Source organism: Astatotilapia calliptera, chromosome 16 (genome assembly GCF_964374335.1).
Source record: "Astatotilapia calliptera chromosome 16, fAstCal68.1, whole genome shotgun sequence".
Lineage (NCBI taxonomy): Eukaryota > Metazoa > Chordata > Actinopteri > Cichliformes > Cichlidae > Astatotilapia > Astatotilapia calliptera.
Window position 1 is genome coordinate 26,859,971 of NC_137437.1, and position 15,282 is coordinate 26,875,252.

Sequence of the window (15,282 nt, forward strand, 5' to 3'; positions counted from 1 at the left end):
GGTCCTGTAATTCTCTAATTCCTTTCACTTAGTTTAGTCTCAGGGTTGGGGTGGACTTGTGGTGAAACCATTCATGCCTTGTTAGGAGCTTCGATGTTTTGGGGTCCGTGGCTTCTTTCTCCTCCTTTGTCTCACTGATTATCCCAACAGGGTATTTGATGAGATGTTGATTGCCTAAATCTTGCATTCTTCCCATTCAGCTGTCTCCTCAGGACTTGCCTTACTTTCTGCAGATATTTGGTGTTTGCTGCCTCCCAGGGACTTGTTACTTTCCAGCTCTTTATTCTTGAGACTATGCCTTGGATATCTGCCACTGTGATGGTTACTGGAGCCTGTTCAGGGAAGCTGGTGTGGTCTTCACTCCGATCTCTCTAGCATACCTCTTCAAACGGCAAGCCAAGGTTGTGAGTCTTTGCTTGGCAGTTACCAAGTAGGAATGGGTACTGGTATCCAGTGCCATGATGGCACAGGTTGTGACATAAACGGTAGTAACCAGACCGAAAAGTAGAACACATTTCGGTGCTTTATTTCAGTGCTTTTTTTTTCCTGAGATGTCATACACTTCAGATTCTAGCCAATCATTTTACCTTTCCAAGGATAGTAGGCGGGCCCAGGTACGTACGTTCTTTTAGAGCAGAGCTACAGATTAAAAATGCCCAAGGCGAAGCAGTCAAAAGTCTGGCTGTACTTCACAGCAAAATATGCAAACTCAGCAGCCTGCAACAAGTACTTTAAGGTGATACTGTGCAAAGGAGGTAACTCCTTGAATCTGACGACGAACCTGGCGACTTATAGTGTTTTGTTAAAAGCTGAGAAATGAACCGTATTTGATAGCTTGCTGCGAGACCTCACACCGAGCACATCTACTGCGGGTATGGTGCCTCGGACCCGGGGTTAGCAACATCCCCCAAGAACCCGCGGAGGAGAGTCCAGGCCCCTAGCCCTGCCGGTGTAGCAGAAATGATGACGGATGATGATGGCAGCAGCAGCCGTTCTCCTCTGGGTCAGTAGCTTAATGTAGTTCGTGTTTAATTTACGTTGTGTAGGCTAACCACGTTATTAAATCAATGCATGTAAGGTGAACTAGCAAACACTGTCGTAGTTACATGCGGCTGTCTTCTTGTTTGATGGCAGGTACTCCCTTCACCCTGGCCAAAAAGGCTAAAATGACCAAAGAAAAAGTGGGAAACAGCAACAACAACATGAGAGGTTTTTGGACAAAGTTTGTGTTTATTCCATTGTTTAAGCACTGCCTCCAGCCAAGAACGATACCATATATGCCCCATAGCTGCAGAAAGGGCTAACATTGTTATCTTTTTACAAAAAACAGCTAAACATGAGAGGTTTTTGGACAAAGTTTGTGTTTTCCATTCTTTAAGCACCGGTTCGAGCACCGGTTCGAGCACCGTTTAAGCACCGGCACCATTTCAAAAGTACCGGTTTGGCACTGGTTTCGGATAAAACCTAATACCCATCCCTATTTCCAAGGCCTCAAGTATGATTTTATTTCTTCGTCACACCTTTTTGCAGCTCCGATGTTTGGCTCACTTCCCTCCATCTTGTCTTGGCTTCTAGTCTCCTTCTACAAGGAGGGTACTGCTCCTTGTAGCTGTTCATCTTGTAGCCAAGCACCTCACTGATCACTGCTGCCATAGTGTAGATCAGCTGGTTGGTTTCGATGATAGTCACAGTAGGGATTTTCCATAACCTTCAGATGGTTCTTCATATGGGCTTTGTAATCAGCCATAGAGGGTCCAGGTTTCCAGCTTAGCAATGATCATATCTGTCAAGTCAGGTGTTCTTACAATAAACACCTCACACACATCAGTTGGCCTTGGCACTTGATACCCAATCTCGGAGGGTCGAGATGATATCACCCCCCTGACCTGACGACCTTGTTCCCCCCTGGTGTAGCATTCGTGTTGTACCTTGTCGATCTTTAGTTGTGATAGCAGTTTTTTCTTCCAGATGTTGAAACACTGAGCAACCAGTTGTTTCGCCATTAGTCCAGATGTTATGTGTAGTGGAAGTGCAAAATAAGTTGCAGGTGCGGATAATCACCACATCATAGGAGGGAAAGTAGCACAAAACACAAGACAGGGCCTAAGTAAAATAGGAAGTTAGCAATAATAACTAAACTGAGAAACACAAAGTAAAAGTATAAACTATAAATAATAAACTGATCTAAATAGTAACTGGAACAATTAACTCAATACTTAAAATACTAATACAAGAAAAAATACAAGATGAAAATGTAAACAAACAAACTAGGCATTAAACAAAGAATATTTAATAATAACAGAACAAAATTCTATACACTGAACCCAGGACCAGAACACCTTAACCACTGTACACTGCAAAAATCAAATTTATAAAACACTACAGGCCAGACATCTAGAGTTAACATAATCTAATTTTTACAGCAATTTTTACATAATTCATAGTTAGAAAAAATATTACTTAACAAGTTAACAATTCACAAATTCTTAAAGTTTTCTAATATCAAAAACACTCATCTGTGAAGGTTCTTCAGTTCTAGGCTAGACCTGAAGAAGCTCTCGGATGAGAGGTGCAACGTCTTCAAGCAACTTAAAGAAGTCCAGAAGCTTTTCTTTCCAAGCTCCTTAGACAATCAAAAATACTCAATTACTGAAACTGAATGCAATTTTTTTTATACGTACAGAAACGAGTTATTAGAGGACCGGCAATATGAGTTTGAATTCCCAGCTGTTGTGCTGTCATCATCAAAGCGTTTATTAATAGACGGTGCTGAATGAGAGCGGAGTGAGAATACACAGCACAGTGTAGCTGCTCACTCTGCATTTTGAACACTCGTCAGGTATAATCTGAACATTTGAAATTGTGAGTATTGCTCTCTGATTATGGATAATGTTTCTGTTGTGAGAATGTTCACTCTCTCTGGATTTAATGAGACAATGAATATCAGACTTACCATCTTCTCACTCACATTAATGTATTACTGTATGATCATATTAATCAATGTGTCTCTGATTGTGCTCATTGTCTTGGATGAAAACCTCCATGAACCTATGTACATTTTACTGAGCAGTTTTTGCATTAATGCAATTTATGGGACCACAGGTTTCTACCCAAAATTCCTGTTAGATCTGCTGTCGTCTTCTCAAGAAATCTCCTATGAAGGGTGCCTTTTACAAGCTTTTATCATGTACTCATTTGCTTGCTGTGATTTGTCCATTTTAGCTGTCATGGCCTTTGACAGGTATCTGGCTATATGTTGCCCTCTGCACTACCACTCTTTCATGACTAAGAGGAGGCTCTCTCAGCTGGTGTGTTTCTCCTGGCTGACTCCTTTATGCATTTTTTCCATCAGTATTCTGCTAACATCAAGACTGACCTTATGCAGATCAAAAATTGAGAAGGTCTTCTGTGTGAACTGGGTAATTGTTAAACTTGCTTGCTCTGACACAGACACCCTTTTAAATAGTGTTGTTTCATATGCAACAATTATCATGTATATTTCGCATGGGTTTTTCATAATGTGGACGTACATGCATCTTATTAAAACATCTGTAACGTCCAAAGAAGACAGGGCGAAGTTTATGCAGACCTGTGTGCCCCATCTGACTTCTTTAATCACATTTTTGATTGTAATACTTTTTGATTTGATGTATATGCGATTTGGCTCTGCAGATTTACCCCAAAGCCTCCAAAACTTCATCGCTATTGAATTTCTCGTCATCCCTCCAGTTATGAATCCCCTCATTTATGGATTTAAACTTACCAAAATACGAAATAAAATTCTGAGTTTTGTTTACCGTAAACAAAAATAACCACTTTAATAAAGTTTAATCACTCAATGTTTTTCTCATTATTTCTTTGTTCATAGACAGTGACAAAACAGGGTGCAAATTCATGTTTCAGTATTTTGTCAGGGATACATCCCTGAGCCCCATCATTTATCCAGGAAAATAATGGGGATTTGTTTCAGCTCATTGTTCATTTTTATTGAAATTATTTGTTGTTATATGAAGTACAAGATGTTTTTCTGCTGCTGTATGCAAATCAAATTGAAAATAGACACACAAATACACATGTGGAATGTAAGAGAATTAAAAACATTTGTCTTAAACTGAAGCTTTTTTGTGTCATAGCATAAATAGAACGGAAAAGGGTTTGAGGAACTATTTTACTATTTTATTTTAAAATGTTCTTGGAAAAACATTTTTTCCATCAATAGGATTTTTGTCAGGCATGTGTCAGGTCAGAGATCAGGTTTCCTTATTAGAAGCATACAATCATACAATTGAATCAGTAAGACTAAGGAAAATTTCAGGCTTTTATCTTTAATAGTTTTTGAGATATTCATATTAATTCAAACTTTGCTTTAGATTTCCATGTGTGAAAAAAGACCTTGTATAAGTCAAACTTTGGAACGTACAATTTTCAGGCACAGAGTTGGGTGAGCAGAAAATCTTCTAAAAGTCTGATAGTTTAAGATGCCCCAACATTTCTGCCATATCCTGTACAATATATATTTTATTTTACCATCTATTTCCATACAGAGGACTTATGTTCAAACTACCAGTTATTCAAAGCCAAAATAAAGCACAAAAACTGTTGTGATGTGAGTATAATTTTGGCATCTGCATCTAGTTACTCAGTTGCTGTTAACATTCAGCAGATCAAAGTGTACAGCTGACATTATTTCCAATGTGGCATTAAAAAAATCAAATAAATGCACTTTGGGTTACTGAGTTTCACGTACAGAACACAAAAGCAGTAGAAGCCAAGACCATATTTCGTCTGTACACTGAACATGGTCATATAATAGATCTTAGGTCTCTTGAATCAGGTATCTAATTTATTGGACCAATAAGCTGCCCAGGAGAGCCCCAGCTGCAGCCCAGCCAGCTGACCTGGCATTCATCCCTGTGCCCACCCTGGATGAGGCCACAAAGGCTCCAGCTGCTGCTCCGAAGGCTGCACCTCCGGCTCTGAGCCATGATGAAGTCAAGCCTGCTTCATGTCTGCTTGCTGGGTTCGCAGACTCTTTCTGTTGGGGAAAAAAGGGACTGTACTAGGCAATCTTTCAGTTATTTAATACACTGTGGGTTGTATTCCAGTACAGTGTGTTAGCATACTTGATTTTTGCAAGAATAAGTAAAGGACGTAGTAGCATTGGAGTAAACACACTTAAATGGATTTGGGCAGTAGTTTGGGAAAATGGGAAAACAGCTAATCTAAAAAATCCTGATGACAATGCATCTGCAAAACATTTTGGATGCGTATAATATTCCTGAAACTTAAAATAACTTTTTCAGGTAAGTGATGTGAATTTAGTGAAATAAATTGTATTTGTGGAGTCAAATACCTCAACCCAGCGTGAAATATTTACATAATTTACTTCTGGTTGATTGCCATTAAATTAGGGAGGCCCAATGAATTAATCCTTATCATAATTTGAATGAATTGTCATACATGTTCCACTCTGATGCTTCAAATGAAGCACAAATAAATAAATCAAACTGATGTGTTATGGATATAAATGAGTCTGAGATGCATGAAAAACTTTAGGAATGTATTTTAGGAAAGCTGTAAAGACCTTTGTGTTCACATAAAAGAAACTTAGTCTTATCTAGAGCGTTTTGTGCGTTCATCATGGTCGGACTGTCAACTCCATTTTTACTCACCTTGTACTGGACATTGGCACCACTGTCCGGCACAGCCAGGCTCTTCTGCTCTGCTTCTGGAACTTAATGAGTGACATTTTGACTTTGTTCTTACAGAGTATACTCATTATTGTGTAACCACACTCAGGATCACTTTCTCATACTCACAGTGGTTGATGACATGTCGATGATGACTTGAAGGTATTGTGAATGCCCATTTTGGTCTTCTGCTAAGCTCCTCCAGCAACTTTAGGTCTGCCACAGTTTTTCCATGATCACCTTTATTAAAGTGCACGGTGTTCATCTTATTTGTCCCGTTAGTTTCCGTCTCTTTGTAGTGCCACTGCATCCTACTGATCGCCACTTTCAACATTTTCTTTGCATCTTCATTTTCTTTTTTCAGCTGTTCCGTCATCTCTTTGAGCTTCATCACTTCTTGCCTGTGATCCATCAGCATTTGCTCCGTGTCTTTTTCTTTCTTTACACACAATTTCTTTAAGCCTGCAATTTCTTGCTCTTGTGCCTTCATCTTTTCCTCAAGCTTTTCTTTGTCCCCTTCACTCCTTTGCTTTGTAGACTTTATGAAATGTCTTTTCACTGCACACAGCTCTTTTATCACCCTGTCTTTTTCCATAATGTCCTTCTTGAGTTGAGTGTTTTCAGTGTTTAGAATGCTTATCTTTTCTTCATAATCTTTCTTTAACCACTCCTTCTCATCTTCTGTTGTCACCTTCAAAGCCCGAACCTGTCCATCTTCCTCTTTAGCTATCTTGATCATATCTTCTACTGTCCTTTCCCTCTCCTCAACTGTCTTTTTCAGGACATTATTCTCTTCTTTAACCTTCTTCAGTTGCCTCACAGTCTTTTTGGAGCTCTTTTCCAGCTTTTTGTTGCTTTCCTGGAGATTCATGAAACTCTGTACCAAGTATCTGGCATCGTTCTCCACCACCGTCTCCTCAATCTTCTCCAGTAGTGCTCTAACCTGGATGTCTCCGACCCTGTTTAAGTTATCAAAAACATGATATCTGTTTCCACATTTGTCCACAAGCTGCTGCAGAGCTGGCCATCTTTCAATGTGCTCTTCAATGGGAGTGACTCCCAGTTTGTCTCCCCAGGTGAACAACACAATACTTCGCATCCACACCCAGAGACCGAACAAGCTTAAGTGTTCCTCCGCTCTAATTCTGTCGGTTTCAGTGAAGGTCTCATCGGCACGTACAACCACCAGGACAGCATGAGGAGTAGGAGCCCACGGGGATGCACTGCTAGTAATTAGATCCTGTACTTCCCTTGGAGTGTCCTCGGAACAGTATCGTCCATGCCATCCTGGAGTGTCCACAACAGTTATTTGCAGTTTGCCAGCACCACCCTCCCTCTCAGTGACCTGTGATGTTGACTGTCCCACAGCAAAGACTTCACCACCAAGAAGATTGTTTCCAGCTGAGCTTTTCCCAGCCTGCTTCGGTCCCACTACCAGAATTCGAAGCACTGAAATTGGGGGAAACTCTCCTGTATTGCAGAAATGCAAGATTTAGGTAATGATGTTAGCTTTGCAAATGTATATTTCCATCTTGCAGTTGTTTCAGGTAAATGAGAATGATGAATTTTAGATGTTTCCACAATGCTGGTTTGAATGAGAAGTTTCCTTCATTAGAGATTTTACTACTGTTAGTACTTGGAAGAACCATAATAGCTGATTTTCAGCAGCTTCAGGTATTCAAAGAGAACCTTTGAATACCTGACTTATTTTGATATCATGACACTGTTAGCATAAAGTTGTGTATGAACACATCCAGCAGTAAAGAGCAATTTTGTCATTCAAATGATCTAATTTAGTGTCATACATTTAAATAAACATTTTGGCATTTTATGTATTTAAATAATTCTTGGTATTTAAAGCAGTATTTGCATTGTTCTTATTAAAAACAAACAAAAAGACAACCACAGAATCAAAGCATATTAATGGAAAGTTGACCAGAAGGGAAAAGCGTGGTAAGAAAAGTGCACAAGCAACACTGATGAATGCAGTCTTGAGAGGAGTCTCAACACGCAAAAAAGAGCATTATTGCCGTGAATCATGAATCAGGATTAAAACATCCAAACTGAGAGAAAACAGGAGCAGGAAGAAAGACACAGCTAGAGGGAGAAATGGGGGAAAGAAAACTGAACATAATATAAATGACACAAAAGACTAACAAAATAAAACAGTAAGTACAACCACAATGAAACACCTGGAACCAGAGACAACAGCAAAAATGTTTTACTTGGGCTAAGGAGAAATGAGTCCAGGTAATTTATCATATTACAAACATTAATGTTTGTAGTATTATAAAAATGATTGTACCCGATCTAATTTTCTGAGCTACATAAGTAATAACATCACAGTTTGTGGTGGATGGATGATTAGTCTGTTGAATGCAAATGTTGATATGTGTAAATAAATATCACTGAATCTCTGAGTGCTAATGATTGTATTTTTTTCCCCTTTCCACTAATGCCGTTATGCCTCACAATTGGTGAAGATGGCAGTTATGGGCCTGGGAGGGGGGTATAATTTAAATCATTTTGATTTATTTTTCTTTTTTTTCTACTTTTTTTTTATTTTCACATTTTGTTTTGGTTCAATTATTATTATGTCTTGAAAAAACAAATATGATAGGTGCATGAAGTGACGCTTACCCAGTAGAAATGTGAGGGTTCTTTTAACCATATGCACATTCATTCGCCTTAAAGTCGCCCTCTCCTCCACCTTTTTCCTTTGGCTCTCTGTTATCCTGAACAGTTTGTCATTTCTAGTCACATAACCAACTCCTCCTGCTTTTATATTTTCTTCAACCACTGCATCAATCTTCTCCAAAAGTTCTTTAACCTGAGTGGGATCATCTTCTCCCCAAGTGCTTGTATCTAAAAGGTGGTATCTATACATGCATTTGTCCAAAAGGCTTTTCAGAAACTTGTATTTTGCAATGTAACTCTCCACAGACATCCCTCTCAGCTGCTCATATCTCGTGAATATTACTATCGTGTTCCTCCACAGGGTGTCATTTAACTGCTCCAGAGGTCCCTCTACTGTCCATTCCCGACCTCTGTGCGAGCTGATCGGTATAACCATGAGGAAAGCATGAGGTCCCGGTGGGCACATGGCCACGCAGGCTGCTGTGTTCATATTTACCAGGCTGGGGTCTTGGACAGAATAGTGAATCCATCTTTCAGGGGTACTGACCACAACCACTTTAAGTCCTTCATCAAGAATAGTTTGTCTCTTAACACACATCTTCACATCTCTGCTGGTGTCAAACATCTGTCTGCTGAGGATAGTGTTTCCTGTCAAACTCTTCTCCAGCCAGTCGTGTCCCAAGAGCACAATCCTGAGCTCCTGGAGAATGTGTTTGTTCTCTGCCAGCAGAGAGGACAACATGTCACTGAATTACCACAACTCTGGCATGCAAGCAGCTGATGTGAGACAAAGCCCTCCCACTGGTTTCACAACTTTCCTCTGAACTATGCAAAATGCTGAAATTCTCTTAACTGCAATGAATTATGTACAGAATAAGAAAATAGAACAAATTGGATTTAATATACTAAAATCAATCAGCCTTGCAAATGTTGTATGGATACATTTAAGACATATAAAAGTATAAGTCGGTAACATACCTTTATGGTGTCTGTGAGCCATTAAAACTTTATCAGTCACTTTAAAGATGATTCACTACAGTTAAAAACCCTGTTTTCCCAAAAACAAAGCGAAGTGGAAAAATATCGTCCAGCCCAGTGTCAGCCTGAGCCTTAATGCTTGACTCAGCTCTCTGTCTGATGAAAGGTCAAAGTCCAGCCCGTACCACTCTGCTAGTGGAAGATATCATCTAATTAGCTCACACAGGTAACATTTCTGTAACAGTATAATTACATCAAGGAGCCAAGGAAGCCAAGGCCTAAGTTCAGTGAGTGTATTTGAGGATCTTTTCTGTGTTCTTACATAGTAGTTAAACATGCTGTTAGTCCTCCAAAAAAGGTCCAAACTACTGAGGGAGGAACTCTTTTAAGACATCTGTGTATGCAGAACCCCAACGTCCTGTATACATAATATATTGCATACAAAAGCCAATATGTGTGCAATTCCAGTAATCTAAAGTTTACTGAAGTATATTTTAGCATTTGATTGATTGCTGTGAGATAATCATTTCCGTAATTTAGCAAAATCAATACATTAAATAGATCGTTTAATTGTAATCTTGGTAAAGGGCAGTATTGTAGTGTCTCCTTGTATGTTTTCGGGTCAGATCATTTTCATTGAGAAATCTGAAATCTAAAACTGTTAAAATGCATTAAACACCCTTGCTTCCTGATTAACACCAGATAAACCTAGTTTTCTTACATGTGCATTACTGATGATTGAGTGGATCAGCTCTTCTGACACAGCCGAACCCTGATATTCACATTAGATTAACAATGCTGTTAGGACCAGGGTGAATCATTTTGGGGCCCTAGTTAAGATTAAGATTTTGTTCTAAACTAAGAAACGTGAATTTTGTCATCTACTTACATCTTATGCTCTTTACTGCTTTCCATTTATGTATGCTGTATATTGCACTAAGTAGATTAGACAAGAATACTTCACTTTTTCCCTCTCCCTCACCTTCTGAGACCTTATGCCTTAGCCAATCCTCTCTCTCTCTGTCTGGCCTACCTGATCACTAGAAGACCGCTAAGGCCAAATGTTAGCTTAAAAAGTTGTCTAGCAACCACATCAGTAGCAGCTTGAAACTTAATGCAGCATTGTTTGATAAAAGTAAAATCCAAAATGTTCATGTTATCTAGTTTGGCTTACTGAGATGTTTTATTGGTATGTGATGTGTCTGAGGCTGAGAGACCACGGAGCCCGAAAAACATGATTATTAGGCTGCAAAAATATTTTAACATAATAATAATAATAATAATAATAATAATAATAATAACAATTGGATTTATATAGCGCTTTTCAAGGCACCCAAAGTGCTTTACAATGCCACTATTCATTCACTCTCACATTCACACACTGGTGGAGGCAAGCTACAGTTGTAGCCACAGCACACAATATAAGCTACTAAACAACAGTTAGCTATTGTAGTTCATGAGATTAGTGTCCAGAAAATCCATAGTTGACATGTGGACCCTCAATATACTTTTGGTTTTACTCTCAAGTTTTTGATAAAAATCAATGCTTCATATTTTGTTTTTCGGTAAACCTGAAAAACCCACTTGTTATCATAGTTTTGGATTTTTTATTTGTTTTTATTGTTTATGTTTTAAATATTTAATTTAAAGTGCACAACAACTTGATTATACAACCACCCAATGCAAGGTTTATGCAACAGCTGATTAGATTTTTGATATAAGTGTACAATGTAACAATGTACAGGTAACAATGTAGCTAAAATAGCTTTCACTTGAATAGCATTCTACTTCCTACCCCTCTACTGCAAACAGCAACACAAATTTACATCGTAATGAATGTGATGATTAGAGTCAGACACAACGACACCTCAAGTTCAAATAATAAGACAGAAAGGATTAAAGAATTAAAGATGAAAAATAAATGAAGGCTCATCTATCAGTCCACTGGCCTATCTAGTTCAGGGTTGCGAGTGACTGGATTCCATGCTGTATAATAGATGATTGATCATTATTCAATAATAACATAATTAATTTGTAAATGTGCAGAGAATTATGGATGCAAGTTTTTAAAATTTTGCAAAAGAAGATATGTAAGCAACAAGAGATGATCTTTTAGCATGATTATAGTCTATAAGAGCATGTCAATGCTATTGCTCTGGGATGAGCCATAGGCTTTGCTGACTGAAACATGGAGGAAATATTAACCACAGACGCTGTTTTATATATCTATTACCATTTATCTACAAAGTGCATAAATTAAAAAAGAAGTAAAAGGTAGAATATAAAAACTAAAAATACAAAACTCGATGTCACATTTCCTGAGAAAACAGAACATGGAACATTATCAATTGATCTTTGTCAAAAACAGTAAAACATAGTGTGTCCTTGTCCCTATAAGTCATCTACAACAGAATGGCTCACATAGTAAATTCTTTACTCTAAGGAAAATGCTGCATTTTACGCTTGTTTTTTTAAGTAAACTAAACTTGATGTAAGTTAGTTTCTTGTAAGATTTAAGTAAAGTCAGGATTCTGTTTTGTATTTTGGTGAGTTTGAATCCATATATGAGAGGGTTCATAAAAGGTGGAATGATGAGAATTTCAACTGTAATGAAGTTTTTGAGACTTTCAGAAAAACCTGTGTACTCAAATTGCACATATATCGACTGAAAACCAATCACAACTATAAATGTGATCAAAGAGGTCAGGTGGGGCAGGCAGGTCTGCATAAACTTTTCTCTGTCCTCTCTGGACCTCGCACATGTTTTAATGAGATGTGTGTAAGTCCACATTATAAAAAAGCCATGAGACACATAAATGATAACTGTTGCACATGCTGTGATGTGGTTTGTAAAGGTTTCAGCTTCAGGACAAGCAAGTTTAACAATTAACCAGTTTACACATAAGACTCTCCGAATGTTTATACCACATAACTTCAGTCTTGATGTTAGCAGGACATCCATCCATCTTCATCCGCTTATCCGAGGTCGGGTCGCGGGGGTAGCAGCCTAAGCAAAGAGGTCCAGACCTCCCTCTCCCCAGCCACCTCCTCCAGCTTGTCCGGGGGAATACCAAGGCGTTCCCAGGCCAGCCAAGAGATATAATCTCTCCAGCGTGTCCTGGGTCTGCCCCGGGGCCTCCTCCCGGTGGGACATGCCTGGAACACCTCGCCCAGGAGGCGCCCAGGGGGCATCCTTGCCAGATGCCCGAACCACCTCAGCTGGCTCCTTTCGATGTGGAGAAGCAGCTGCTCTACTCTAAGCCCCTCCCGGATGGCCGAACTTCTCACCCTATCTCTAAGGGAGAGGCCAGCCACCCTTCGGAGGAAGCTCATTTCCGCCGCTTGTATCCGCGATCTCGTTCTTTCGGTCACTACCCACAGCTCGTGGCCATAGGTGAGGGTAGGGACGTAGATCGACCGGTAAATTGAGAGCTTCGCTTTTACTCAGCTCCCTCTTCACCACGACTGACCGGTGCAGCGTCCGCATTACTGCAGCCGCAGCCCCAATCCGTCTGTCGATCTCCAGCTCCCTTCTCCCATCACTCGCGAACAAGACCCCGAGATACTTGAACTCCTCCACTTGGGGCAGGAACTCATCCCCGACCCGGAGTGGGCACGGAGCAGGACATTAATGGCAAAAATACATAAAGGTGTCAGCCAGGAGAAACACACCAGCTGTGAAAGCCTCCTCTTAGTCATGAAAGAGTGGTAGTGCAGAGGTCGACATATTGCCAGATACCTGTCAAAGGCCATGACAGCTAAAATGGACAAATCACAGCAGACAAATGAATATATGACAAAAGCTTGTAAAAGGCACCCTTCATAGGAGATTGTTTGAGAAGACCTTAGTAAATCTGAAAGGAATTTTGGGTAGAAACCTGTGGTCCCATAAATTGTGTTAATGCAAAAGCTACTCAGGAAAATGTACATAGGTTCGTGCAGATTTTCATCCAAGAAAATAAGCAGCACAAGAGAGATATTGAAAAATAAAATCATGCAGTAATACAGTAAAGTGAATGCGAAGAGAGGCACTCTGAAATTCATCGTCTCATTAAATCCTGACAGAATGAAACTTCTTACATTAGACACATTATCCATGATCAGAGAAACATCTACCTTCTTAGTGTAACAACATGTGAGTGTACAGAGGAAAGAGCTGCTGTATCTACACCCCTAACAATATCTGCTCTTCCTCTACGCCTCCTGTTAATTACTGCCTTTGGCTCAACAACAAAAAACACACACCTGGGAATTCAACCTCTGTTGGTTGGGGGGGGGGGGATACGTGACTGGCTATTAGTGGAAGTTTTCCTTCTCTTTGCTGTTTATATTTGTCCATGTAACTGGATTCTCTTTTGCCAGAAGCCGAAAATGTCCACAAATGACGAAAACCTGAGACAGTCGTGAACCTTTCAAGGAGTGCCCAGTTGACCAAAATTACCCCGAGGATGCAGCGAAGACCGCAAAAGACCCAAGAACAACATCCAAAGAACTGCAGGCCTCACTTGCTTCAGTTAATGTCAGTAAGAAAGAGTTTGGCCAAAAATGTGTTCCAAGATGAAAACCACTGCTGAGCAAAAGGAAAATGAAGGCTTGTCTCAGTTTTGCCAGAAAACATCATGATGATCCCCAAGACTTTTAGAAAAATAACTCTGTGGACTGATGGGACAGAAGCTGAACTTTTTGGAGTGTGCGTGTCTGATAACATTCAGTGTAAACGTCACACAGCACTTCAGAAAGACCATCACCAAAATATGGTGGTGGTGGTAGTGTGATGGTCTGGGGCTGTTTTGCTGCCTCAGGACCTAAATGAAGGTAAACTGAACAATAAATTCTGACGTCTACCAAAATATTCTGAAGGAGAATATCTGGCCATCTGTTTTTGACCTCAAACGGAACACAGTTGGGTTCTGCAGCAAGACAATAATCCAAAACACACCAGCAAGTTTACCTCCGAATGGCTTAAGATAAACTAAATGAAGAAATTCGAGTGACCTACTTTAAGTCCTGACCTGAATCTGACTGAGATGCTTGACGCATCAATAAATGAGTTGATCTGAGAGGACCTACAAAGTTATTTAAAGGGTTTATCCTTAAAAGTGACAGGTTAAATAATAAAAACAGTCGTATTTGTAATATTGAGGTAGGTAATTGATTAGTGTGATTAGTGCATGCAAATATAGACATGTGTAGTGCAGAGTGCTAATGATTGCAAATTATTTCCTTTACACTAATTTCATTATGATTCTCTTGTCAGCTGGTGACAATGGCAGTTATGGTCCTTGGGGGTGTTCTAATTTTAATCCTTCTTATTTTTTCCTTTTTTCCCACATTTGGAATGATTTTCATATTTTGTTTTGGTCTGTCCTGTGGGTGGAGGAAAGTTCAATTATAATCTCTAGGGGGTTAAAAGAAAATGGTAGGTACATTCAATGATTCTTACCCAGTAGAAATGTGAGGGTTCTTTTGACCATTTGCACATTCATTCGGCTTAAAATCACCCTCTCCACAATATTGCACAATATCCACAGTATTGTTTTCCTCCACAGGGTGTCATTTAATTCCTCCAGAGGTCCCTCTACTTCCATTCCCGACCTCTATGTGGGCTGATCAGTATAACCATGAGGTCCTAGGCTAGGAGGAGGAGTTGGCCGTCCGACTGCGGTCTGGAGTGTGGGGCCTCCCTGCTGCTGCGGAGTCGGGGCGGTCTGCCTCTCCCCACCGCAGGGAAAAGGGTAACACCACCTGGGTCTGGGTGCAGTTCCCCCCTCCAGGGGCAAGGGTACCTAGACCCGGTTCGTAGAGTACGCTTGGGGAGTGTGATCGTGTGTACAGCGTCTCTTTATGTTTGGTTGAGTGTGGAGTAAGTGCATATGAGAGCATGAGGGTGGGAATGGATGTTTGTGTCTGTGTGTGCCTGTATGTCTGTGTCTATATGTCAGGTTGGGTGTCAGGCGCCACCTCTCTGGGGACATCT

General features: G+C 40.0%; 4 protein-coding genes across 5 annotated transcripts; 1 reads left to right on the forward strand and 3 right to left on the reverse strand.

Annotated features, from left to right (window-relative positions):
• The first annotated feature begins 1,216 nt into the window (after nucleotides 1-1,216).
• On the forward strand, nucleotides 1,217-4,433 carry LOC113008209 (olfactory receptor 4B13-like). Its single transcript, XM_080290836.1, has one exon. It carries the CDS (start codon nucleotides 2,883-2,885, stop codon nucleotides 3,810-3,812), a length of 930 nt encoding a protein of 309 aa, XP_080146962.1. The 5' UTR covers nucleotides 1,217-2,882; the 3' UTR covers nucleotides 3,813-4,433.
• Nucleotides 4,155-9,453, reverse strand: LOC145421072 (GTPase IMAP family member 8-like). 2 transcript variants are annotated; one of them, XM_080290835.1, is made up of 5 exons: nucleotides 9,306-9,453; nucleotides 8,331-9,047; nucleotides 5,820-7,160; nucleotides 5,673-5,734; nucleotides 4,155-5,035 (listed from the first exon to the last, which is right to left on the reverse strand). In XM_080290835.1, exons 1-5 carry the CDS (start codon nucleotides 9,325-9,327, stop codon nucleotides 4,844-4,846), a joined length of 2,334 nt encoding a protein of 777 aa, XP_080146961.1. In that variant the 5' UTR covers nucleotides 9,328-9,453; the 3' UTR covers nucleotides 4,155-4,843. The 2 variants fall into 2 exon arrangements, 1 of the variants encoding a protein (XP_080146961.1); XR_013902350.1 differs by having other exon boundaries at nucleotides 4,953-5,035; nucleotides 5,673-5,728.
• Nucleotides 9,454-11,521: 2,068 nt separating this feature from the next.
• On the reverse strand, nucleotides 11,522-12,408 carry LOC145421079 (olfactory receptor 51B5-like). Its single transcript, XM_080290840.1, has one exon. The coding sequence runs from the start codon at nucleotides 12,265-12,267 to the stop codon at nucleotides 11,704-11,706; it is 564 nt and encodes a 187-aa protein (XP_080146966.1). The 5' UTR covers nucleotides 12,268-12,408; the 3' UTR covers nucleotides 11,522-11,703.
• Nucleotides 12,409-12,484: 76 nt separating this feature from the next.
• LOC145421078 (olfactory receptor 6C1-like) lies at nucleotides 12,485-13,876 on the reverse strand. The gene has a single exon (XM_080290839.1). The coding sequence runs from the start codon at nucleotides 13,401-13,403 to the stop codon at nucleotides 12,792-12,794; it is 612 nt and encodes a 203-aa protein (XP_080146965.1). The 5' UTR covers nucleotides 13,404-13,876; the 3' UTR covers nucleotides 12,485-12,791.
• Nucleotides 13,877-15,282: the final 1,406 nt, after the last annotated feature.